The sequence below is a fragment of the Diabrotica virgifera genome, chromosome 2, assembly GCF_917563875.1.
Source record: "Diabrotica virgifera virgifera chromosome 2, PGI_DIABVI_V3a".
In the NCBI taxonomy this organism is placed as follows: domain Eukaryota; kingdom Metazoa; phylum Arthropoda; class Insecta; order Coleoptera; family Chrysomelidae; genus Diabrotica; species Diabrotica virgifera.
Window position 1 is genome coordinate 214,137,760 of NC_065444.1, and position 26,174 is coordinate 214,163,933.

At 33.6% G+C, this 26,174-nt stretch overlaps 2 protein-coding genes across 3 annotated transcripts in view; both read left to right on the forward strand.

The window, feature by feature from the left end:
* The first annotated feature begins 3,241 nt into the window (after positions 1-3,241).
* The window catches only part of LOC126879811 (glutamate-gated chloride channel alpha-like), a 91,281-nt gene continuing 68,348 nt past the window's right edge, over positions 3,242-26,174 (forward strand). Inside the window, exon 1 of the mRNA XM_050643079.1 lies at positions 3,242-3,706. The gene's annotated coding sequence lies outside the window, so the exon portion shown is untranslated. The remainder of the gene's footprint in view (positions 3,707-26,174) is intronic.
* LOC126879810 (zinc finger protein 480-like) overlaps positions 3,878-26,174 on the forward strand; it is a 50,516-nt gene continuing 28,219 nt past the window's right edge. For both annotated transcript variants that reach the window (XM_050643077.1, XM_050643076.1), the window contains exon 1: positions 3,878-4,560. In XM_050643077.1, coding sequence (XP_050499034.1) covers positions 4,245-4,560 — 316 coding nt within the window. In that variant the 5' untranslated portion in view covers positions 3,878-4,244. The remainder of the gene's footprint in view (positions 4,561-26,174) is intronic.

The following is a 26,174-nucleotide window of genomic DNA, read 5'->3' on the forward strand; positions in this document are numbered from 1 at the left end:
AAAAAGAAATGAAACTAGTCCAGCTGGGAAATTTAGCGAAATTAACCTTTAAATTTACGTTATATTGATCCCACCTTTACACATATCGGAGGAGTATGTCAACTAAAACTGTCACTGTGACAGTGGTAGTTTCCAAACTCGTCTGATATGTCTGAAGGTGGTACACAATCAATACAATCTAAATGTATAAGTTAATATCGCTAAATTTCCCAGCTCGACTAGTTTCATGTCTTTTTATCTCACTACTTAATACATCTTTTGTGCTATTTTGCCGGTTATTAGAGCGCTCATCACTGTATTTCTGGTATATCCAGGGAATGTCTACAAAATATATTTTGAATGTCCAGAGAACATTCGTGGACATTCATGGAATGTTCCAATAAGACATTCAGGTAATGTTTAAAATGCTGACACAGGATTTTCCTGGGATGTTCAGGGAACATGTTTTCGGGGATATTCCAGGAATTTTTCAATGTCTGTGTACCTTCTATGGACCTATATGGAATATTTTGGTGTTATTACCGCCGCACTCCACTTGCGATTTGTAATCAGGAAGATTGAACACATTGTTTCAAATACAAGTCAATCCATTTGTGACTAAATAATCATGGATTGACTTCTATTTGAAAGAATGTGTTCAATCTTCACAACTACAAATCGCAAGTGGAGTCCGGCGCTTAGGGCTACTTCCTCTTTGGTATTATGTATTATACTACAGAAATCAGGAACTTTCCTTCTAAATATATGTATGCATCTTGGCCATCAAACATATTCTTTGAAACATTTTTTTAAGGGGTTACATAGGTCTTGTGGGCAAAAAAGTGACTTTTTAAAAAAATATATCTCGAAAACTAAAATTTATTTTTATTTATAATTGGAACATGTAAAAGTATAGTACTTAAGGTAGTCTCAAAAAAAGTTTCAGCCAAAAATATTCATTTTTGTAGAGTTTAAGTTTTTTTTGCGTTGGCAGCATAACTAAGTCCAGTCTCATCTGAAATCAAAAAGTTTCTTGTAGTTTATACCTCTGGCTAGAATATGAACGAAGGAATTAAAAAAAATGAAATTTGAAGATTTTACATAAGTTTAAACACATTTTTCTCATTTTTAAAGTAGTTTTTTTTTATAAAACAAAAATGACCTCATCTAATAAAAAATCATTTGTTCATTCACTAGCCAGAGGTATAAACTACAAGAAACTTTGATTTCAGATGAGACTGGACTTGTTATGCTGCTCACCACAAAAAAGGGCTGTTGTCGAAAAATTGCAGTCAACTCTACAAAAATGAATATTTTTGGCTGAAATTTTTTTGAGAGTACTATACTTTTACATGTTTCAATTATAAACAAAAATAATTTTTAGTTTCCAAGATATAATTTTTTTAAAAAGTCACTTTTTTTACCTGCAAGACAACAACTTGTTGATTTCAAATTGTAACAGTTGTTTTGCAAAGTATGCTGCCCTCTTGTATTTTCTGTGTTATCTTCATCATACAATTACTTCATCTAAAAATTTTCTGCGAAAAAAAAATAAAAGAAAAGTTTAACCACAGAATCAAGTTACACAAATTTTCAAACACCTCACCTGATACAGCGTCTCAAGTACGATTGCGCGAATTGGTAAATATAACTCCGCACGACCACGTAACTCGAAACACAAGTACGCAAACACGGTTGCGTGAAGCGTGGCTCGCAATCGTGAAATTTACGAGACTTGCTCGACCTGTAGATTCTTGTCTCTTGAACCCTTGTAACTTACTTGCATCTACAGACCGAGCTCGTCTAGTAAATTCCACGGCTTCGCGCAATCGTACTAGACCGTGATAGTCGTTACGTCAAAACGTCAAAAAAGTTTTCCAAACACGTTGTGTCTAGGTACTCGCTAAAATGTACGCAAATAAAAAAAACTTCATCAAGCTAGTGACTATTTAGCGTGGGCAGTGACTGTATATTTTGATACACGCTATTTTGATATGTTTAGTGTTTGTTTTATAGAAAAATATTTGTTATGACGTTTAAAGTTGGATTTATAGTTTGACGTAGCGTAGACGTAGACGCAACGGAGACGAACTGGAAAAGATCAACACCGAATTTTGTGTACTCGTGTTTATAGATGAACGCAAGCGCCTGACGGAACGTAAGAGAAACGTAACGTAACATAAGAGATGACCAATTTTCATCTTTTACAGTGCGTTTCTTCTGTTTCTTCCGTCTGGCCAATCATAAGGCAGAATTTTGTTCTGTCACTCAAAGTGGACCCGCCCCGCCCCCTCATTCCTTGTGTTGTGTAAAAAGTTGATTGTCAACATATTCGAATTTTGTTAATTATTTGTTAATACAATGGATGTTAAGTTATTAATTTAATAAAAATATATCATAGAGTCATTTCAATATTTCAGATAAATATGAGTTGTTATTAGCCTAATTCGTGGTTATCCACACATATTATACGATAGGTAAATCCAATAAACATTTAAAGACCAGGAAATGGAACAAAATAGTTGCAAATCCCACGGCATGCGGCACCAAAGAGCATACTTTCGTTTATTTCCTAATCCATGTAACACACAAAACAGATAAATATTATAATAAATAATAGTATAAGTATAAATAAATAAACACAAAGTTTGTTTACTGTTCGTATAATTTATAGGCTATGTTGTTGAATTAGAATTGTCATTGTTTACTCTTTCTACTCATGCGCAAAAATTCCGCTACGTCGATCTATAAATTGACATAATATTTTCTTCCGTCTCCAGTCCGTTTCTTACGTCTACGTTGCGTCTACGTCTACGCTACGTCAAACTATAAATCCAACTTAATTCTACCTAACTTTTTTATTTGCGTACACGGTAGCGTATACCCTAGACACAACGTGTTTGGAAAAATTTTGACGTTTTGACGTCACACTATCATGGTCCCTTGAGACTTGAGACATGCGTATTAACCAATGAACTGTCAATACGGATGGAATAGGCAGGAAGACAATTAATGCAGCCACGATACAAGAAAGAGGTCCTAGAGAGAGACAGACAAGGTGCTGGAAACTTTGACAGGCCGTGTAATTTGAGTTGCCTATATCAACTTAAATCGGGGAAATATAAAAGTAAAATTCTAAATATAAAAGTAACATAAAAACATAATCAATGACTTCTTCACTTTATATAAAACATTCACTAAATTAAATAGTTTTAAAATTATTTAACTCCCAAATACTTTAGGAAAGTAGGTGTTTGTTTTTATAAATACAAGTTACAATTCTGAAAAGTATTTAAACTCATTTAAACACCAAGTATGGTACTCTGTACTCTATTTACTCTGTAAATACAAAAAAGTATTTAAATTTTGAAATATGTACTGCCAATCAGCCCTGAAAGTTAAAATATGAGGTCCATTCAACGAACTGTCAATACTGATTCAATCGGGTCCATTTATATAGGCAACTCAAATTACACGGCCTGTCAAATTCTCCAGCACCTTGTCTGTCTCTCTCTAGAACCTCTCTCTTGTATGTTGGTGGCAATCTCGCTTCACTATTTGAATGGGACAGGGCCATTCTATCCGTATTGACAGTTCATTGGTATTAACTGTGTTGTGAATTTTTAAAACTTTTAAGTGTGGTTTTTGACCGTTGTGAGAAATTATTTATTTAGTTTTGTGTTTATAATTTAAACTCTTGTTTTATTTTCAAAGTGTTCTTTTTGTTGTAAGTATAGAAAATGAATCGTTGTACTAAGTGTAACATTTCATATGAAAAAAACCGCGGTATTTATCTTCTACTTTTTTAGAACTAGGTTCAATACTTAGGTAATATTAATATTAGGTAATAATTATTAGGTAATTAATATTAGGTAAAATTAGGTAATAATAACGCAAGTAGTTGAGTTAAGTATGATCCATCACACCAATTCGAGGATTATAACATAACTACAGGATAACTTAATGATAACGTTAAGGATAACTTCGGTCATCCGTCACACGACTGAATAAAAAAAAATATAATAAAATACAATGTTAAAAACTTTAATAATATTAGCAACTTTAATATATTATATTATAGTATATTATGAATCAGTAGAATCGATTATATTTAAATTTGGTAAATTATAACTACTCCACTCGACTAGCGCTCCAGCGCACCACCACACAACTCGAAACACAAGTACGCAAATACGGTTGCGTGAAGCGTGGCTCGAAGTCGTGGAATTTACGAGACTAGCTCGGTGTGTAGATCGTGTGTTGGAATGTTGGTGGATGTAAACGTAAACAAAACAAAACTGAAATTTGGTACACAAAGTACACAAATCAAATTTGATAACATGGAAGTAAAACAAGAAACTAATGAGGAAACTTGTAAAATAGAAATAGATAATGAAGAGTTTGATGGTGATGGTACTGATGGTACCTTGGATGACTTCAACATTGAAATTAAGGTAGAACCCAAGAGAGAACCTGTCTACAAGGCATTTGATTATTTAGACTTTCCTGAAGACACTAAAGTAGAAGAAGATGAGTATAAATTTAATATTTGTGAAGAAACCCAAACAACAAATGAAGAAAGTAAGTAAATAACTTGATTAATACACTCAGGGACAAAAATATTGCATATTTCAAAATTAACATGTGAAATAAAGTTTTTTGTGCTGCCCCCAGTGTCATATAAATAGGATATCTTTTCCGAATATGATGTTTTTTTGTATCATATAAATGGTATAATAGGATTTAATATGGGCTATATGGTGGCCAATACAATTTTTAAATTGAATCTCATCAAGGTAAGTATTCACTATTCTACAGACATGAAGACCTGGGTAATGGTACATTAACACCAATTTGTTATCCAATATGGCTGGCAAATGGCAAAACATGATCTTCTAAAATGTCTTTAATGTACATATCAGTGACCCACATTTACCCAATCACCACAAGTTCAGTCTCTCCTTTCCAAGAAATACCACTCCATAACATTATGCCACCACCACCAAAATTAACACTCTGTATGGGGTTATATCTGGTATACTTACCTTTCACCATATGAGAGCAAGATTTACAACACATCGTCTACAGAAGAGTTGGCGAACAATATGTTCTTTGTAACCTAACCCAGAGCGTTAGTTTTGGTGGTGGAGACATAGTGCTACAAAGTGGTATTGCTTTGAAAGGACATGCCGAACACGTGGAGGTGATTAGGCAAATGCCAACTGATATGTACATTGAAAACATTTTAGAAGATCATGTTTTACCATTTGAAAGCCATATTGGTGCTAATGCACGTCTTCATGCCGTTAGTATAGTGCATACTTACCTTGATTCAATTTAAAAATTATACTGGCCAGCATATAGCCCAGATCAGATTTAAATCCGATTATAGCATTTATACACTCACCGGAAAATAATTCAGCCACCCAAAATTTTTGATTAGGTTTGACAACTTATCGCTGGTACCTATGATTAATGTGATTCCTAATACATTTCCAGTGAAAAAACTAATTCTTTGATAAGTGTTGGCGATACCATTGTTTTATATATGCGTGTCCGCGAAGATTATAACTCCCAAAATATTTATAACGAAAAGATTTAGTTCATAATAGATACCGACGAAAACAATTATTTCCCTTTCTGTTTCCGTTTCTGCTGATGAAAACAATTATTTCTGAGAACTTTTTAGTAATTATAATTTTCGTGGACCCACAAACAGAAACGATGTTTTAAATTTTTTCGCTAACACCTTATTAGGGATTATAATGTTCACAATAATATAATCGAAAATAATATTTTTTGCAGGTTCATTGAAAGTTCTACTCTTAACGGCATTTTTCGGAGTTATACTTTTCGTAGGCGGTGGCGTTATATAACTTTATTATTGTAAATGTGATTTTCAATATTCTTGTATCTGTTAATATGTACATGTTTTGGTGTGGTTGGTTATTATTTTGGTAACAAAAAATTTTTGCTTAGATATGGCATTATTTTTTTTTATTTATTTATTAACGGGATACCACCCAATTTAATATATACACAAAATGTTATAATTATCTAGTGATACAATAAATATAAAGATATAGTAAATATGTATGACAAAAATTGGCGATGCAGCTATATAGAAAAAACATATATTAAAATAATACAAAGTAAATAACAAATATAAATCACATAAGATTACAAAATTTTTTTAAACACTGTCTACAAACATTTTCCGAAGCGCACAGCAACAAATCAAGGTCTATTCTATTTCCATTTAGAATAATTCTACTCAGCGGAGCATGCCTACCAAAATTGCAGCGATGAAATTTAATTGCAAAATTTTGGGATGTTCTAGTAACTCTAGAGGGAACATTAAAGTCAATCAGAGACAGTAGATCATTGCAATTAATTTTTGAATTCAGTAGTTTATTAAGAAACAAAACATCAGCATACATCCATCCAGAAGATAGCCTAGGAAGGTTTAATTTATTTCTAATTTCTGAGTAGGAATGGTCACTTAAAGGTTTGTGTAATTTAAAACTTAAGTACCTAATGAATTTATTTTGGACTTTTTCACGCTTGGCTATATGGACTTCATAAGTGGGTGACCAAACAACTGAGCAATACTCAAGAACAGATCTAACTAGGGAAATGTAAATCAGTCTGATGGAATTAATGTTATGCAAACATCTAGAAGTTCTAATAATGAAGCCTAACATTTTAAATGCCTGGTTATTCACATAATCAAAATGAGCGCAAAAATTTAGTTTGGAATCTAATTGAACACCTAGATCTCTTACAGTTGATACAACCTTCAGTGGTTCTTCAGCTAATTTGTAATTATAAAAGAGGTTGTTAATTCTTCTACAGAAACTAATAAAGTGACATTTTCCAACATTAATGCTCATTTGGTTCCAATTGCACCATGCCATAATTTTGTTAATATCATTTTGAAGTTTTTCACAATCTGAGACGGATTCGATAATTCTATAGATTTTTAAATCATCAGCAAATAGCAGAAATTTAGAGTTAATTTGAGATTTAACGTCATTAACAAATATATTAAAAAGGAAAGGCCCTAAGTGGCTTCCTTGTGGAACACCAGATGTTACGGAAATTTCACTAGATTGAAAGTGTTTAATTTTAACAAGTTGTATTCTGCTAGTTAGGTAACTACATAACCAGTTATACAGATTGCCCGTAATTCCAATAGCTTTAAGCTTGTTACACAACAATTTATGATTCACAGTGTCAAATGCTTTGGAGAAATCTGTATAAATAGCATCCACCTGTACTCTCCTTTCCAAAGCATCAGATATGTATTGCGTGAAAAGTAAAAGATTTGTAGAAGTTGATCTACCTGAAAGAAAACCATGTTGCTCTTCAATTAGTAAGTACATTGCATAAAGGTGTTTTAATAGAGTCGCATATTATACTCTCTAGAATTTTAGGAATAGAAGAAAGAATGCTTATTGGTCTGTAGTTAGCTATATTACTCCTGTCACCTGATTTATGAATAGGAACAATAAAACTAGATTTCCACAAACTTGGACAAATACCTGAATCAAGTGAATGAGAAAACAGAAAATATAAGGGACAGGTTAAAGTACCAGGTGATCAGTTAAGGGTAGCGAGCGGCCATATCTCATAAGATATTGGTCGTATAGAATTGAGAAAAAAAAAATCATGGTAAAAGTCGCCAAGAGAAATTGCTGGAAATTATTTTCGAGTTTATCAAACGTCCGCTAGAGGGCGTAACAACCAACACAAAGTAGAAAAATGGGATTTTTATAGAATTTTGTCCAATGAAAGTTTATCGATGATATCATTTTCATATTAACAGACCATTTCCCTACATTTTTTGTCTAAAACGTTTTGTTCTATCTATCAAAATAAAGCGGTGGGGGAAGTTCAATTGTTTTTTTAAACAAACCAAGATTTCTTCCGTTTCTTTTGACCGATTTTAGAAAACTTAGGCTCATATGAAAGAGCATAATTTGCACTACAAAACTCTTATTTGGTTTTTAATTTTTGACGTTTTCTGTCGCCGCTAGATGGCGTTAACTGAAATGGTAGCAAATTTTTGAGTTTTAAAAAAAAAACAAATGTAATGATATATTAATTTTTATATATTTTAAAAGAGGATAAATTTCTCTATAATTTAATGAAAATAATTTATTATCTACCTTTTTTTGAACCGTTGATATTGACCAAAATATAATTTTATTACATTAAAAAATGGCACGCCACTGTTTTTTATCAAAATAAAAATCAGTTTTGTAATCTCTTATTAGTTGCTAACAAAAAGAACCTCTTGACTTTTTTTCGTTAGACAAACGGTTTTGGATTGAAAAAATAAAATAGGTTTACATACTGATAATTATAAGGTTCAAAATTATTTTTAAATATTACATCTCACAATAATAAAATTATTACCTATTATTTTTATCATTAATAATTATTTAATTAGCGAGAGAATGCATTAGTTCATAATTTATTAATAATAATTATTATTATTTCATAAATTAAATTAAAAATCAAACTTAACTAACATCGCATTTAAGCGAAGCAGGCCATGATCTACGAAACTGAAAATAAAATGAAAGAAAACACCAAATTGTCAATCACGCTGATATTTATTTTGACAGTTCCTGCCATTGACATCTAATTTAATGTTATGTAAAAAGTATTTTTACAACAAATCATGCCTTTTACGAATGAAGAAGCCTTTGATATGTTGAGAATTTATTTTCAATGTTTTGAAAATGCGGCGATTGCTTCTAGGCAGTATGCACTGCGTTATCCCCTCCGTAGACGGCATTCGAGAATGGTTTTTCGTCGTTTAGCCTTACGTTTAAGGCAACATGGCCAAGTGCAACCAACTCCAACTTTGAGAAGAAATCGTAGAGTAAGAAGAGAAGATAACATTATAAATGTGTTGGCTTATATTCATGCAGACCCCCATTTAAGCATAAGAGAGATCTCCAGATATTTAGGAATATCCTATGGCTCAGTGCAAAAAATATTAATGGATTTTAAAATGCATCCGTATCACGTCGTGATTCATCAATCCTTAAAAGAGACTGACTTTGAAGTAGGCTCGATTACAGCTACTGGCTTAGAGACTTCATTAGGGAAAACCGTCTTATTTTGTCACAAATATTATGGACAGATGAAGCATCGTTTAGCAGTAATGGCAAGGTAAATCTGCATAACATGCATTACTGGTCGGACACTAATCCACACTGGTTACGTGAAGATTATCAGCAGGGTCGATGGAGCGTTAACGTCTGGTGCGGTGTTATTAATGGTACTATTATCGGTCCGCACATATTTAATGGCAATCTAACCGGTGACATGTATTTGAACTTTTTATTGAACGATTTACCAGGACTCTTAGAAAACGTGCCTTTAGAAGTAAGAAGAAACATGTGGTTTCAACAAGACGGATGCCCGGCACATTATTCTCGAAATGTGCAAGATTTTATGAACAGGCATTTTCCTAACCGTTGGATTGGTAGAGGCAGCCTATTTTTCTGGCCACCACGGTCCCCTGATTTAACCTGCCTTGATTTTTATCTATGGGGCCGAATAAAGGATTTAGTGTATAAAACTCGACCAACTACTCGAGAAGACATGATAGTCCGAATTCAAAACGCGATAAATATTATACCAAGAGCGGAAATTGAGGCAGCTGTCAACTCCACCCAGAAGAGATTGGACCAGTGCATTCAAAATAACGGACAACATTTTGAACATTTACGACAAAATTATTAATTTAGTTTTAACGTTTATTTTTAAAGTTCTGTGTTCTTGTTTTTAGTGTTACTGCTCTTGCTGTTGTTGGACAGTTTTATTAAGATTTTTTTCCAAATATGTAAATTAGTATGTTTCGAGATATGGGCGCCCCATGTAAACATATCTTATTTTTTCAATCCAAAACCGTTTGTCTAACGAAAAAAAGTCAAGAGGTTCTTTTTGTTAGCAACTCATAAGAGATTATGAAACTGATTTTTATTTTGATAAAAAACAGTGGCGTGACATTTTTTAATGTAATAAAATTATATTTTGGTCAATATCAACGGTTCAAAAAAAGGTAGATAATAAATTATTTTCATTAAATTATAGAGAAATTTATCCTCTTTTAAAATATATAAAAATTAATATATCATTACATTTGTTTTTTTTTGAAAAAAGCTCAAAAATTTGCTACCATTTCAGTTAACGCCATCTAGCGGCGACAGCAAACGTCAAAAATTAAAAACCAAATAAGCGTTTTGTAGTGCAAATTATGCTCTTTTATATGAGCCTAAGTTTGCTAAAATCGGTCAAAAGAAACGGAAGAAATCTTGGTTTGTTTAAAAAAACAATTGAACTTCTCCCACCGCTTTATTTTGATAGATAGAACAAAACGTTTTAGACAAAAAATGTAGGGAAATGGTCTGTTAATATGAAAATGATATCATCGATAAACTTTCATTAGACAAAATTCTATGAAAATCGCATTTTTCTACTATGTGTTGGTTGTTACGCCCTCTAGCGGACGTTTGACAAACTCGAAAATAATTTCCAGCAATTTCTCTTGGCGACTTTTATCATGATTTTTTTTTCTCAATTCTATACGACCAATATCTTATGAGATATGGCCGCTCGCTACCCTTAACTGATCACCCGGTACATCTACATTTTTTTAATAATATGGGTGGAATTCCATCTGGTCCAGAGCCTTTAAAAATGTCTAAATTGGCTAATTTTTCAAATATGATTTCAATAGATACATTACAAGAATTTAGACTCACTGTTTTTTCATATTCTAAGGTATTAAATCATCATCATTTGCTCTGTAAATATTTTGAAAGCATTGCGCAAAATTATTAACGATATCCGCACCATTATTAAGCACTATGTTTCCAAGAAACATAGTGTTTGGTAGACCATTATTTTTGCGTTTGCTGTTAACAAAATTCCAAAAGTGCTTTACGTTTGAACTAATTCTAGATTCAGTTCAGTTTGACTTATATAAATATCATGACATGACCTGCTTAATTCTTTGCATTTGGTTCTCAAGGAAGAGAAAAGTAGATAATCGTCCCAAGAATTTGTTTGTTTATATATCTTATGAGCAATTTTTTTCCTAAATATTAATGATTTTAGGTCATTAGTCATCCAACGAGGAAATTTAGGATTTTTTAATCTTACACGTGGTATTGAACAATGGATACCAAACTGCAATATGGAGTAGAACAGTTCCGTGGCTTCGTTAATATCTCTGCAAATACCTAAAACATTCTCCCAGGAAATACTAGCAAGATACATATTAAGAACAACATAGTCTCCTCTCCTAAAATTAAAGGCAAAACTATCATATTGAAGCTCGGGCATATTATCTTTAATAGCTAAAGAAATAGATAACGCAGGATGATAACGATCACAAGGCAATAAATAATCATTAGCAATTTCAACTGTTACATTTTCATTATCATTAGCAAAAACTAGGTCAAGTAAAACTCGGTTACAATTTGTGATGTGATTGAGCTGAAATAGGTTATAAAATTATACGAGGGTGAATGGAAGCCTTGCATTTAAAACTTTAAAAATTTCTGTGGAAAAATTTGAGGGCTGATTTTGTTGCATACTCCTTTTGTATTATCTTGAAGATATTCTTAAGATTTTGCTTTTTAAATTATCTGAATATCTCTCTTTTCTTGTAAGAGCTGTACAATTTTTTGTAAATAAAAACACTGATTTACTTATAAACATATCTTAAATAGAGGTTGGTCCGCCATCAGCCCAGATCTCAATCCTTTTGAACATTTATGGAATGAATTAAAAATAACGATTCGTTGTCTCCTAGGCCTCCAGAAAATTTGGTACAGTTATGGCCCTGTAGAGGAATATCGGGCTATTCCTCAGGCAAGGATAACGATAACATATCTTTATTCAACGCCAAACAGATTGCGAGCAGTCGTTGCTGCGAGAGGTGGACACACCCGCTATTTAATTGTTTTGTTTTTTTTTGTTAATGTTGTTTTGTGTTGTTAATTTTAGTGGATTTGATATTTTTAATTAAATAAACCTTCAAAGCAGTCTTGTAAACAAATCTTCAAAATCGAAGTACAAATAATAAAGTTATAAATTGTCAAACTTAATCAAAAATTTTGAGTGGCGGAATTTTGGGCTGGTGAGTGTATAATACTTACGTATAATATAATTCGCTATAATAAAAGATAGTATTCGGAAAAAAAATCCTATTCCTATGCTAAGGCTAAGGAAAGCAGCACAAAAAATTTCATTCCATCCAAATTCCACATGCATATGTAATATTTTTGTCTTTGAGTATATAAAGTGAACAAATTAATTGTACGTTGAGGTGATGTGAATTTGTGTTAGATTTTAAATTTTTAATGAATTAATTATAGAGATTGAATGTGCCGTTTATGTTGTAAAGAATATTTTGTTAAACAAAGAGCAAATGGTTATTAATCCCTTGCTGACTAAGGCAGGTAATCTAATTTGCTGTTATCATTTTTTAATTTTCTTGCTGGATTGTCCAAATAGTATAGAATTATATCGGAGAGATAGATGCGGATTTTGTGCGTGATAAGTAATATGGAAAAACTATATGTACGGGGATATGTTGAATTAGTTGTGTACATGACTTTCCCCAACGGCCTGAAACCAGAGTGGGGGACGAGGATAGTTATAAGGGGTCAAAGTCGCGGTTTTTATTATTTTTTTTTGTTACGCTCATGATCGAGATACTGCACCGAAATTTGGGAATAAGTAGGTCATGACGTAACTAAGTAAAATCTCTAGGGGCGGAAAGCTGCGTGGCCGACAAAGGGGTGGGAGTAGGGATGAATATACAAATTATAAAGAGTTTTTTGCGATGTTCGTGATTGAGATAGTGCACCAAAATTTGGGAATAAGTAGATCATGGCATAACTAAGTATAATCCCCAGAGCCGGAAACCAGAGTGGGGGACGAGGGTAGTTATAAGGGGTCAAAATTGCGGTTTTTATTATTTTTTTTTGTGACGCTCATGATCGAGATAGTGCACCAAATTTTGGAAATAAGTAGATCATGACGTAACTAAGTAAAATCTCCAGGGGTGGTACACTGCGTGGCCGACAAAGGGGTGGGGCAGGGGAAAATATAAAAAATATAAGGGGTTTTTTGCGACATTTGTGATTAAGATACTGCACTAAAATTTGGGAATAAGTAGGCCATGATATAGCTAAGTAAAATCCTCAGAGCCGGAAACCAGAGTGGGGGACGAGGGCAGTTATAAGGGGTCAAAGTCGCGGTTTTTATTATTTTTTTTTGTGACGCTCATGATTGAGACAGTGCACCAACATTTGGGAATAAGTAGGTCATGACGTAAATAAGTAAAATCTCTAGGGGTGGAACGCTGCGTGGCCGACAAAGGGGTGGGGTTAGGGGTGAATATAAAAAATATAAAGGGTTTTTTGCGACGTTCGTGATAGAGATAGTGCACCAAAATTTGGGAATAAGTAGACCATGACATAACTAAGTAAAATCCTTAGAGCCGGAAACCAGAGTGGAGGACGAGGGTAGTTATAAGGGGTTAAAGTCGCAGTTTGTATTATTTTTTTGTGACACAGCACAATATTTGTCGCCCACGCAGCGTTCCGCCCCTAGAGACTTTACTTAGTAATGTCATGATCTACTTATTCCCAAATTTTGGTGCACTATCTCGATCACGAACGGCAAAAAACCCCTTATATTTTTATACTCATCCCTGCCTATCACCCCTTTGTACACCAAGTAGCGTTCCGCCACTTAAGATTTTACTTAGTTACGTCATGACCTACTTACTCCAAAATTTTGGTGCACTATCTCCATCATAAGCGTCACAAAAATAATAATAAAAGCCGTGACATTTACCCCTTATAACTACCCTCGTCCCCCACTCTGGTTTCCGCCTCTGGGGATTTTACTTAGTTATGTCATGGTCTACTTATTCCCAAATTTTGGTGCACTATATCAATCACGAACGTCGCAAATAACCCCTTATATTTTTTATATTCACCCCTGCCCCACCCCTTTGTCAGCCACACAGCGTTCCACCCCTGGAGATTTTACTTAGTTCCGTCATGACCTACTTATGTATTTCCAAATTTTGGTGCACTATTTCAATCATGAGCGTCACAAAAAAATAATAAAAACCGCGACTTTGACCTCTTATAACTACCCTCGTCCCCCACTCTGGTTTCCGGCTCTGGGGATTTTACTTAGTTATGTCATGGTCTACTTATTCCCAAATTTTGGTGCACTATCTCAATCACGAACGACGCAAAAAACCCCTTATATTTTTTATATTCACCCCTATTCCCACCCCTTTGTTGGCCACGTAGCGTTCCGCCCCTAGAGATTTTACTTAGTTACGTCATGACCTACTTATTCCCAAATTTTGGTGCACTATCTCGATCATGAGGGTCACAAAAAAAATAATAAAAACCGCGACTTTGACCCCTTTTAACTACCCTCGTCCCCCACTCTGGTTTCCGGCCGTTGGGGAAAGTCATGTACACAACTAATTCAACATATCCCCATATAGTTTTTCCATATTACTTATCACTCACAAAATTCGCTCCCAGCTCTTAGACTATTATGAAATAATGAAAATGTAATGTGGGTATTAGCACTCTAATTTAAGGATGTAAATTATTTGATAATTCATGAGGAATTAAACTTGAAGAATTTCTTGTTGTTTAATCTATAACTGTATGTTTATGGACCTCTTAGATATGAAGCCATTAGGTATGTGGTATTAATTCATTTGTCTATTTTTTTGCCCCTATTGGGAGAGTCTAAACATTTTCAAAAAGTGTGGTATCAAAAATAGAGTGTGTAGCAAATATGGTAAGAGAGCGTTCAAGTATTACGTAACGCGATTTTTGAAAAGTTTTGACCCCCCCTCCCTCCCTATGTAACGCACCGTAATGGGGCGTTCAAGTATTACGTACCGCAATGTTTGAAGATTTTTGACCCCCCCCCCCTTCCCCAACCTGCGTTACGTAATACTTGAACGGCCCCTAATGCACCTCTGCTGAAAACAACGATTTGTTGTTACTTTAATCTGTTTTACGAATTATTTTTTACAAAAAGTGTAACACATACAAAATGTATGACATAAACATAAAATTAAAATACATACATACACAATTCGCTGTAGTACTTTCATTTCAAGCCACGTGTCTGTTTTGCAAGTATAAGTCACATGATCCAATGAGAACTCTACTAGGGTTTTTGCATAGTATACTTAAGCATAACAAGCTGCATACATAGTGTGACCAACTCCAATTCAGTCGAACTCGGGACAAAGCTGAAAAAAATACCTGAAATCCGGGATTTTTTAATGAAAATCGGGCCATTTTTTTTTATATAGAACTTTATTATCATTTTATTGATTATTTAACATTTTTATGTTGACATTAGTTTTTGTTGGGATTAAGCGACAATTGGTTGTAATGATAACTAGATAACTATTCAAGTGTAGTTCCTGTAGACTGTAGATTGTTCCCGCGAATGCATATGTCTGCAATTTTCATTCATTTGCATTGAAGAAAAGTCAGTCAAAATAACGCCTAAAGATTTGATGCAAACTATTGAACTAAAGAAAAGCGTTTAATATCGTGGTTACACGGATATTGAATTATTATTGAATATTACTTCATTAGAAACCCGTAGAAAAGAAAAGATCTGACAATCTTATTCAACATTATTAATGGTAATAGTAGCTGTCCCGATCTTCTGTCAAAAATTAGTCTTTTTGTTCCTACTCGGTCAAAAAGACAAACTCAAACTTTTCACATAAGCTTCCATACAACAATTTTTTACCACGAACACTTAGACTTGCAAATTCTCTAAATGACTTAAATATATTCTGCAATTCATTGGATAGACTTAAAAACCATTTGTTGCGAGCATACAAATATAACTAGATATTAATGATATAATTTCTATCAGCAATTTTTAAGCTTAAGCTTTGTTTGTTTTTTATATCGTAATGTTCTTTTTTTTCTTTTAACTTAATAGCTTTTTTATCCAATACATATATTGTAATATTTGTTCTTTGTGTTGACACTGCATATGTTTTTGCTTTTGTCTTTGTAATATTTTTTTAAGTAATCTTTTCTGAATTGGGCTTGCCCGTAAATAAAAAAATAAATAAATAAACATTAATAAAAAAATTAAAATATATAAAAATTTCGAAAAACATCGATTTTTTTCTACTTTCTTTGCTTATAACTTTAAAACGATTCATTTTGGAAAAAAGTCGTGGGGAAATAAAATAAAGATAATTCAATTTTGTATCATATTCGCCCGGTTAAAAATGTCTTAATTAACCTTTCTGCAAAATAGCAATAAATACAAAATAAGGGGGCAAAATAAGCCTGTTTTTATTCAATGTTTTTCAACCACTTTGGTTGCACTTATAACCTTCGTAATTCGCTTAGAAAATTCTTACAACATACTTAAATCGTCCACCAAATTTCATTAAAATCGACTTAATAGATTTTGCATAATAATTTTGCAATCTATTTTTTTTTTAAAAAGTTAAAATTTTTTAAAAGCTTTCTGAACAAAAAGTAGACTATTTAGAAGTTTGCTAATTTTTTTGCATATAAAGAGGCGCTCTACCTATCTAATACACTTTACAGAACTAAAATGGGATTATTTAATCGGCCTCGGCACTGTTTTAACGTTATAAACAATTTTTTGGCTTATAAACAAATACAGTGAGGACGTCTGAGTTGGAATAAATTCATTTTTTAGTTATTTATTAAATAAACATTTTTTTCTGTTTTAGGACAACAGTAAAATGTATTTCGAATTAAATAAATTATATACTTTCTTCTTTTTGTCTCAATTAATTAAAAAAAAATTTTGGGCACGCTGTACAAATAGTTATGTTAATGTCTATATTAATAAATAGAGAACTGAATAACCTTTCGAATAAGCTAGCACACGACCCCTATTCTCGTTTAAAAAAATAATCGGTTACGTCATCACACCCAGATGGATGACGTTACTAGTATGATATATATGCCAAAAAATTATAATTTAAATATAAAAATCGACATGTTTCGGGATTTATCTCCAGAGTCGCCCATTCTCAAGAAAATGAATTTATTCCAACTCAAACGTCCTCACTATATTTGTTTATAACTTTAAAACGGTGCTGAGGCCGCTTAAATAATCCGATTTTAATTTTGTAAAGTGTATTAGACAGGTAAAGCGCCTCTTGATATGTAAAAAAATTAGCAAACTTCTAACTGGTCTACTTTTTGTTCAGAAAGTTTTTAAAAAATTTAACTTTTTAAAAAAATTTTCAAATTGCAAAATTATTATGCAAAATCTATTATGTCGATTTTAATAAAATTTGGTGGACGGATTAAGTATATTATAAGAATTTTTTAAGCGAATTACGAAGGTTCTCAGTGCAACCAAAGTGGTTGAAAAACATTGAATAAAGACAGGCTTATTTTGCAACCTTATTTTGTATTTATTGCTATTTTGCAGAAAGGGTAATAATTTAAGACATTTTAAATCAGTCGTATATCATACAAAATTCAATTATTTTTATTTTATTTCTCTACGACTTTGATCCAAAATGAATCGTTATAAAGTTATAAGTAATGAAATTTGAAAAAAATCGATGTTTTTCGAAATTTTTAAATATTTGAATTTTTTTAATAATGTTCCGGACACATTTGAGAAGGAGCATAAGTAAATTATAATTACTGAAGTTGTCATCTAATTTTATCTGCAAAAATCAGAATGCCACCTCTCACATCCACCTCAAAACAGATCCGCCCTGGTCTACTGGCCCATTAAAAGCAGGTAAATTATTCATTTTGATCTGTTAGTCAATTGGTTGACCACTTTTTATCATTACACTGATATGTTAATTTGTTCTGTTTTTTGTGATTCATACTTTCGCAGCACCATTGATAATGGCGAAATACACATCTTTATGCTAAGAAACCCAAGTGAATACTGCTAGCGATTGATGCTAAACCTAACTGGAAAATATTCCAGGTCAAACACATAGCAAAATGTATATTGGATGAACATGCGCTAATAGGGTTGAAGTACTGCATAAACAAGCAGGAATCATGTCAGTATCACAAAAAAAAGGATACAGCAAACCCAAATAGAATAGCTCAATGTATTAGTCCTGTCGCCAGGGGGGGGGGTACAACGGCCTTTTTAATTCAGATGGACTTACCCAAGTTTTTTTATGTATTTTGGCCCGTAAAACACGAATTTTTTGGGTAACAGTTGATCCGGATGTCGATAAGACTGTTATAAACAAAGAAGTTGAGGAATTACATAACAGCGATTTCTCGCAAAACAAAACATTTTTTTGTATTTTTTGGGTCATTCTAACCAAAAAATGTTAATTAAAGATTTTTCGTAGGATGTATAGTTTTCGAGATAAACGCGGTTGAACTTTCAAAAAATCGAAAAATTGCAATTTTTGAACCCGAATAACTTTTGAATAAAAAATAAAATAGCAATTCTGCTTACCGCCTTTAAAAGTTTGAGTCAAATTATATCTGTTTTGAATATCTGCATTGCTCAAAATTTATTTTTTGATTGTTAAAAAAAGCTATAAACACATAGTGTTTCCCGTGCCTAATACATGCGTTTTAGTTTTAACGCATGCTACGTAGAAATAGCCTCGCTTGCACTTGTACCTCTTCTACCTACTCGTTCGATTTTAAATGAGAAATCATTGAAAACATCACTCAAGCACTAGGTGTTTATAGCTTTTTTTAACAATAAAATAATAAATTTTTAGCAATACAAATAATTAAAACCGATATAATTTGACTTGAACTTTCAAATGCGGTAAGCAGAATCGGTATTTTATTTTTTAATCAAAAGTTATTCGGGTTCAAAAATTGCAATTTTTCGATTTTTTGAAAGTTCAACCGCGTTTATCTGGAAAACTGCATCCTTCGAAAAAAATTGTAGAAACATTTTTTGGTTAGAATGACCCAAAAAATACAAAAAAATGTTTTGTTTAGCGAGAAATCGCTGTTATGTGATTCCTCAACTTCTTGGTTTATAACAATCTTATCGACATGCGGATCAACTGTTACCCAAAAAATTTGTGTTCTACAGGTCAAAAGACATAAAAAAAACTTGGGTAAGTCCATCTGAATACAGGAGGCCGTTGTACCCCCCCTGGCGACAGGACTATATACCCTCTCTTCAGTCTTGACCCCATGGAGGGAGTGTAGTAGTCATAGTGATGTGTATGACCATCTCCATGAACTTCCGTATTTTATCATTTCTATTATATGATCCATAGGCCTTTTCCAACTTCCTGTGATCTGGTCAATCCATTTTGTTGGAGATCTTCTTCGTGGTCTTCGACTTTGCACCTTCCCTTGAATGATTAGTATCTTCATATTGTCTTTCAATTTATACAAATACGTTGAAACCTGGGTTTTGCGACGTAGCACCAATGAGTTTGGACGACAAAATACTAACAGACGAAAATAAACTTTTAGAGATACGCCGCCTTCTATAAAATTATATAATTAGTTATAATCACCTGAACTTTTATCAAGTGGTTTTTACTTTGTTTATTTATTCTAGAGTTACTTACATTTTGTTTATTAATTGCTGTTTCTATATGAAAAGTGTGGTGAAATAATAGTTACTTAAGTCAGTAAAGCTACTCTTTATAGAACGAGTCTGATATACGATGAGGCGAATAACAGACGAATTCGATAAAGAGTTTTTACTGACGTGGTGCATACAAAATTTTATCGCCAACCATTTGATATTGGTTTGAACACTTATTTACAATTTAAGAATTTTTAAAATTTTAGACGTAATAAAAATTTCATGACAGTGGTGACAGATGACTTTTGCATGATGACCGCTTTCGCGTTTCAGTCGATAGTTATCAATATGGAATAATTACTAAATCAGTAAAGTTTCGATTTATTTTATATGAATATAATAATTATATTACAAAATACTACAGAATCACTTTTTGACATAAATTTAATTAACAATGTAGTAAATTTTGTACAATATTTTTAATAATTATAGTAAATAAATTGTAAGTTAACTCCAATAAATAATTGATTACTGCCATCGACCACTTACATTCAATCTCGATTAATCGCGGCAGGTATAGTAAAATTCTTCTTTCAGTACAATAAAAAGTGCGTTCGTGGGTACCTGTCAGCGACAATTCCTAACCTCACCTAATATAAATATTACCGTTAAAAGATAAATAAACGAGGAAAATTTACTTTTAATTAATATTAATAACTAGTTATTAAATTATACTAGGTAAATATACCTTGTATATTTATCTATTAACAATATTATTTATATTATTTTAAAGGGGGCATGCGATTTGCTGACAATTTGTCGCCAACAATTACCCGCAAATTATTGCGTTACTTTACTGCCGCAAATGAGGACAAATGAGTACAATAATGAATGACTTTAGCGACGCGCGACGGTTGGCTATAAAAGAAATTATTAAGATTTTAATGTATATGTTACAGAAAAATTATTTAATATCAAATAATATCAACGGTTGAAAGGTAAAAGGTTGTAACCCACAAATCAACTTTTTTCAGAAAGTAGAAAAACGTTGCATTTAAATAATTTTATGAGGAGTTAACCTAATAATTTTTTTCATTAATCTGTAGATCTATAATTCATCTATAAATTAATGAAAAACATTTTAATCAAAAATTAATAGGGGTAGAGTGGCCTCCTTAGCTGTGGTGAAAGCAACCTCTCTAAGAGAAGGAACTCTGAAATCAAACCCTGGTCCTCCAAGGTGGGGGTTAAGGCATCGGGCTAACTCCTCGGTACTTGTAAAAAGAAGCAGATGTTAAACGACCCAATAATCAGACTCGGATGAATGGACGGATCACTCGGCAACGAAAAAGGACTATGAATTTTGGAACGTGGAACGTTCAAAGCCTCTCAAATAAAATGGATGAAGTTATATTAGAGCTAAAATACATGAAAATGGACATCGCAGTAGTGACAGAAACTAAGAGGAAAGACCAAGGATCACAGAAATTGGGCTACTATGATTATTTTTATAGTGGAGTTCCAAAACATATAAGAGCTCAACAATGAATATCGATCTTCATACGCAGAACATTAAGAAAGCACATAACATCGTGGGAAGGAATAAATGAAAGAATGATAAAGGTCAACATGAACATATATGGCAATAGAATAACTATTTTGGGAGTATATGGTGTAAACGAGGACGCACTGGTAGCTAACAAAGATGAGTTCTATGAACAGCTGAACGATGAAATCGTCAAAATAGGAAATGCCAGAGAAATTATATTATTAGAAGACCTAAATGGCAGAACAGGTAATAAAAAACAGGATGACGTAGTAGGCAGATACGGCGAGGAAGTACTCAACAATAATGGAACAAGAATAATTAACATCTGTAAACAGAACAATTTAAGAATTATGAACGGCTTCTTCCAGCATAGATGCATTCATAAATATACTCGGACCCAACCTACTATAACCAGAAAAGTATAATTGATTATCTTTTGATCAAACAACGGAGTCGAATGAAAATTAACGATGTAAGGGTTTATAGAGGAACAACATGCGGCAGTGACAATCATCTCCTAAAAGCGGAAGTACTGTTCCCCGGAATGAAATCTCAATAAAACCTAAATCCACGAGAACAAGTAGGAAACAAATTGGAATCAAAAAAGAAATACAACCTAGAAAGTTTACAACAAACAAGCATAAGAACGCTATACGAAAAGCGACTAGACGAGAAACTGAAAGGACAATATACATTTATAAATACGGAACATCTTCACACACATATAATACAATGTATACACGAAGCTGCATATGAGGCATTGGGGGAGTACAAAGACAACATAAGAAATAGACCATACTGGTGGGACTTAGAAATAGCCACCGAAATAAAATAGACGATAAGAGAGAAAAGTACCGGAAATATATGAGTACACAGAAAGATTCCGATAAGGTTTTATACAAAGAAGCACAATCAAGAGTGCGGAAAAAAATTACACAGAAGAAAAACGAAACGTGGACAAAAAAATGCAATCAACTTAACGCCTATATAGGGGGGGACAAGAAACACAGAGAGCTGGAAATTCCTTAAAACGTTGAGAACAGATACCAAAAGGGATATAATAACACCGATTACTCTGGAAAAGTGGGATGGCTAGTTCAAGCAGTTACTAGTAGAAAATAGAGAAGATTTTATTAAAAACGAAGATCACGAAAGTTTCAATGTAACTTTCAGTGGCTCACCGATTCGGTTAAGACTGGAAGAAGTACGAAATGCATGCAAATCCCTAAAAAATAGAAAAGCGTCAGGGCCTGGCGACATAGCACCAGAACTGCTCAAATATGGTAGCAACACCCTGTATGAATACCTACGAGATCTATTTAATAGATGTATGAATGGTGAAGTCACACCATACAAGAATGGCAATTGTCTGTAATTTCTACAATACACAAGAAAGGCAGTAAAAATATATGCGATTATTACCGGTAGACGAAGCAACGAAGCATTAAACCTAGGAATTTTGTGCAGTAAGATGAATCGTCATGCAACTTTTTGCATTCGATTAGAGAGAGTGTCAGGCAACTTTGTGAACTAAATTCATCTAGGGCAAAAATTTTTGTGCATAAGAAAATGCATTTTAAAAGTGCATCTCGAAGAGGTGAAAATGAAAAATTTAGAACTCGGGCAATATTAATGAAAATGAGTTGAATTTTTATAATCGGGGGTTTTGGGGATCGCTGAGCACGAATTTCATATCGGCGATGGTCTCCAAGGTACCTGGTGCCCACGGTGGAACTCGTCGCCTAGAGTTTTACGTTATAATCATTAAAAATCAGTCAATATCCATTATTCAGGGGTTTTTGGGGTCGCCGGCCACGAATTTAGTGTTGGCGATGGCCTCCAAGATACCTGGTGCCCAGGGTGGAACTCGTCGCCTGGAGTTTTATGTTATAATCATTCAAAATCATTCAATAACCATTACTCTGACGGTTTTGGGGTCGCTGAACAAGAGTTTCATGTGGTCGATGGTCTCCAAGATACCTGGTGCCCAGGGTGGAGCTCGTCGTCTGGAGTTTTATGTTATAATTATTCCAAATCATTTAAAACCATTACGCGGGGGGTTTTGGGGGTCGCTGAGCACGAATTTCACGACGGCGATGGTCTCCTGTGTACCTGGTGCCCAGAGTGGAACTCTTCGTCTGGAGTTTTATGTTATAATCATTCAAAATCAGTCAATAACCATTACTGTTAGGATTTTGGGGGTCGCTGAAAAATAATTTCATGTGTTCGATGGTCTCCAAGGTACCTGGTGCCCAAAGTGGAACTCGTCTTCTGGAGTTTTATGTTATAATTATTACAAATCATTTAAAACCATTACTCGGGGATTTTTGGGGGTCGCTGAACATGAATTTCATGACGGTGATGGTCTCCAAGGTACCTGGTGCCCGGGGTGGAATTCGTCGCCTGAAGTTTTATGGTACAATCATACAAAATCAGTCAATAACAATTACTGTGGTTTTAGGGGTCGCTGGGCACCAATTTCTTGTTGGCGATGGTCTTCAAGGTAGGTATAATATAATCTAAAAAATACGTGTTAAATTAAATGCTAGTGCACGTATTCATAATCAATTTATTTGTATAATATAATGAAAAAATTAATAAAAAAGTAAAATAAAATAAAAAAATATATTTACTTACTTGAATTTACACAAATTTCTCTCTTCCGCGATTTCGAAAACTAAAATTATAAAACAGCACAGCTATAGACTGTAGATAATGAAAATTCCTTTAATACCAATCTTAAACGGCTTGATATTATAATATTATTATTTATTCTGTAATTAACAAAACTAATACGTATAAAATATATGACTTTTTCAAAACACCAACATTAAAATCTTACTTTGCTTTAAATACGGTATCACTTTTTAGATGTTTTTTTATAATTATTTAAAAATTTTTAAAAGAACAGAACTATATAAAAGTGTGGCTTGGAGGTATTCACATATATACCATGCTTTGTTTTTAAACCAGGAGCAGTAAAATAAAAAGACAGATTCACACCCAAGAAAGTCAATAGAAAAATCACCATATATATCTTCTTTTTTGGTTGATCATATCGGCATTCGACGGTAATCCATCAACATTATATTATACTAATACGTCGCTAAAGAGTTCTAAAAACCACTGTTTTTTATTTAAAAGCAGCTAGAAATCTAAAAATTAATATAATACCGCAGAAAACACAAAAAATCGCTGATATAACTTAATTACCCTTGAAATGCCAATTATGTCAAAATTTTATAACTGTCATTAGTGTCAAAATTTAACGACATCTGCTTTAAAAGTGACAAAATTTTAAAATAATTTTTAAACAGCTAATTTTTTAGGATATAATATAAAAGTGTTTTAAGAAAAATTATTAATGAAAAATATATTTAGCGACCCCAAAACACCGAAGTAATGGATATTGACTGATTTTGAATGAATATAACATAAAACTGCAGGCGACGAGTTGCACCCTAGGCACCAGGTACTTTGGAGACCATCGCCGACATGAAATTCGTACTCAGAGACCCCAAAAACCCCCAAGTCATGGTTATTGACTGGTTTTGAATGGTTACAACATAAAACTCCAGGCGACGAATTTCACCCTGGACACCAGGTAACTTAGAGACCATCGCCGACATGAAATTCGTACTAAGCTTCGTACCCCCAAAACCCCCAGATTAATGGTTTTTCACTGATTTTGAATTATTATGACATAAAACCCCAGGCAACGAGTTGAACCCTGGGAACCAGGTACCTTGGAGACCATCGCCAACATTAAATTGTGCTTAGCGACTCCAAAAATCCCCCGAGTAATGGCTATTGACTAATTTTGAATGGTTATAACATAAAACGCTAGGCAACGAGTTCCAACCCTTGGCACCAGGTACCTTGGGCACCATCGCCGACATGAAATTCGTACTCCGGGACCCTCAAAACCAACAGGGTAATAGCTTTTAACTAATTTTGAATAATTATAACTAAAAACTCCTGGCGACGAGTTCCACTTTAGGCACCAGGTATCTTGGAGACCATCGCCGACATTAAATTCGTGGCCAGCGACCACAAAAACCCCCAGGGTAATAGTTTTTGGCTGATTTTGGATAATTATAACTAAAAACTCTAGGCGACGAGTTCCACCCTGGGCACCAGGTATCTTGGATGCCATCGCCAACATTAAATATGTGGTCGGCGTCCCCAAAAACCCCCGACTAATATCTATTGACTGATTTTTAATGATTATAACATAAAACTCCAGGCGACGAGTTCCACACTGTGCACCAGGTACCTTGGAGACCATCGCCGACATGGAATTCGTACTCACCGACCCCCCAAAACCCCCGGAGTAATAGTTTTTGGCTGATTTTGGATAATTATAACTAAAAACTCTAGGCGACGAGTTCCACCCTGGGCACCAGTTATCTTGGATGCCATCGCCAACATTAAATTTGTGGTCGGCGTCCCCAAAAACCCCCGACTAATATCTATTGACTGATTTTTAATGATTATAACATAAAACTCCAGGCGACGAGTTCCACACTGGGCACCAGGTACCTTGGAGACCATCGCCGACATGAAATTCGTACTCACCGACCCCCAAAACCCCCAGGGTAATAGTTTTTGGCTGATTTTGGATAATTATAACTAAAAACTCTAGGCGACGAGTTCCACCGTAGGCACCAGGTACCTTGGAGACCATCGCAGATATGAAATTCGTGCTCAGAGATCCCCAAAACCCCCGAGTATAAAAATTCAACTCATTTCCGTCAATATTTCCCAAGTTTTAAATTTTTCATTTGTAACTCTTCGAGATGCACTTTTAAAATGCATTTTCTTATGTACAAAAATTTTTGCCATAGATGAATTTAGTTCACAAAGTTGCCTGACACTCTCTCTAATCGAATGCAAAAAGTTCGGTGACGATTCATCTTACTGCACAAAATTCCTAGGTTTTGGGCTTTTTAGTGCTTCGTTGCTTCATCTACGGGGAATATCTGTCACAAGCACCATCAGCAGAGTTTACGGAAAAATTATCAAAAATAAAATAGAAGAAGAATACAAG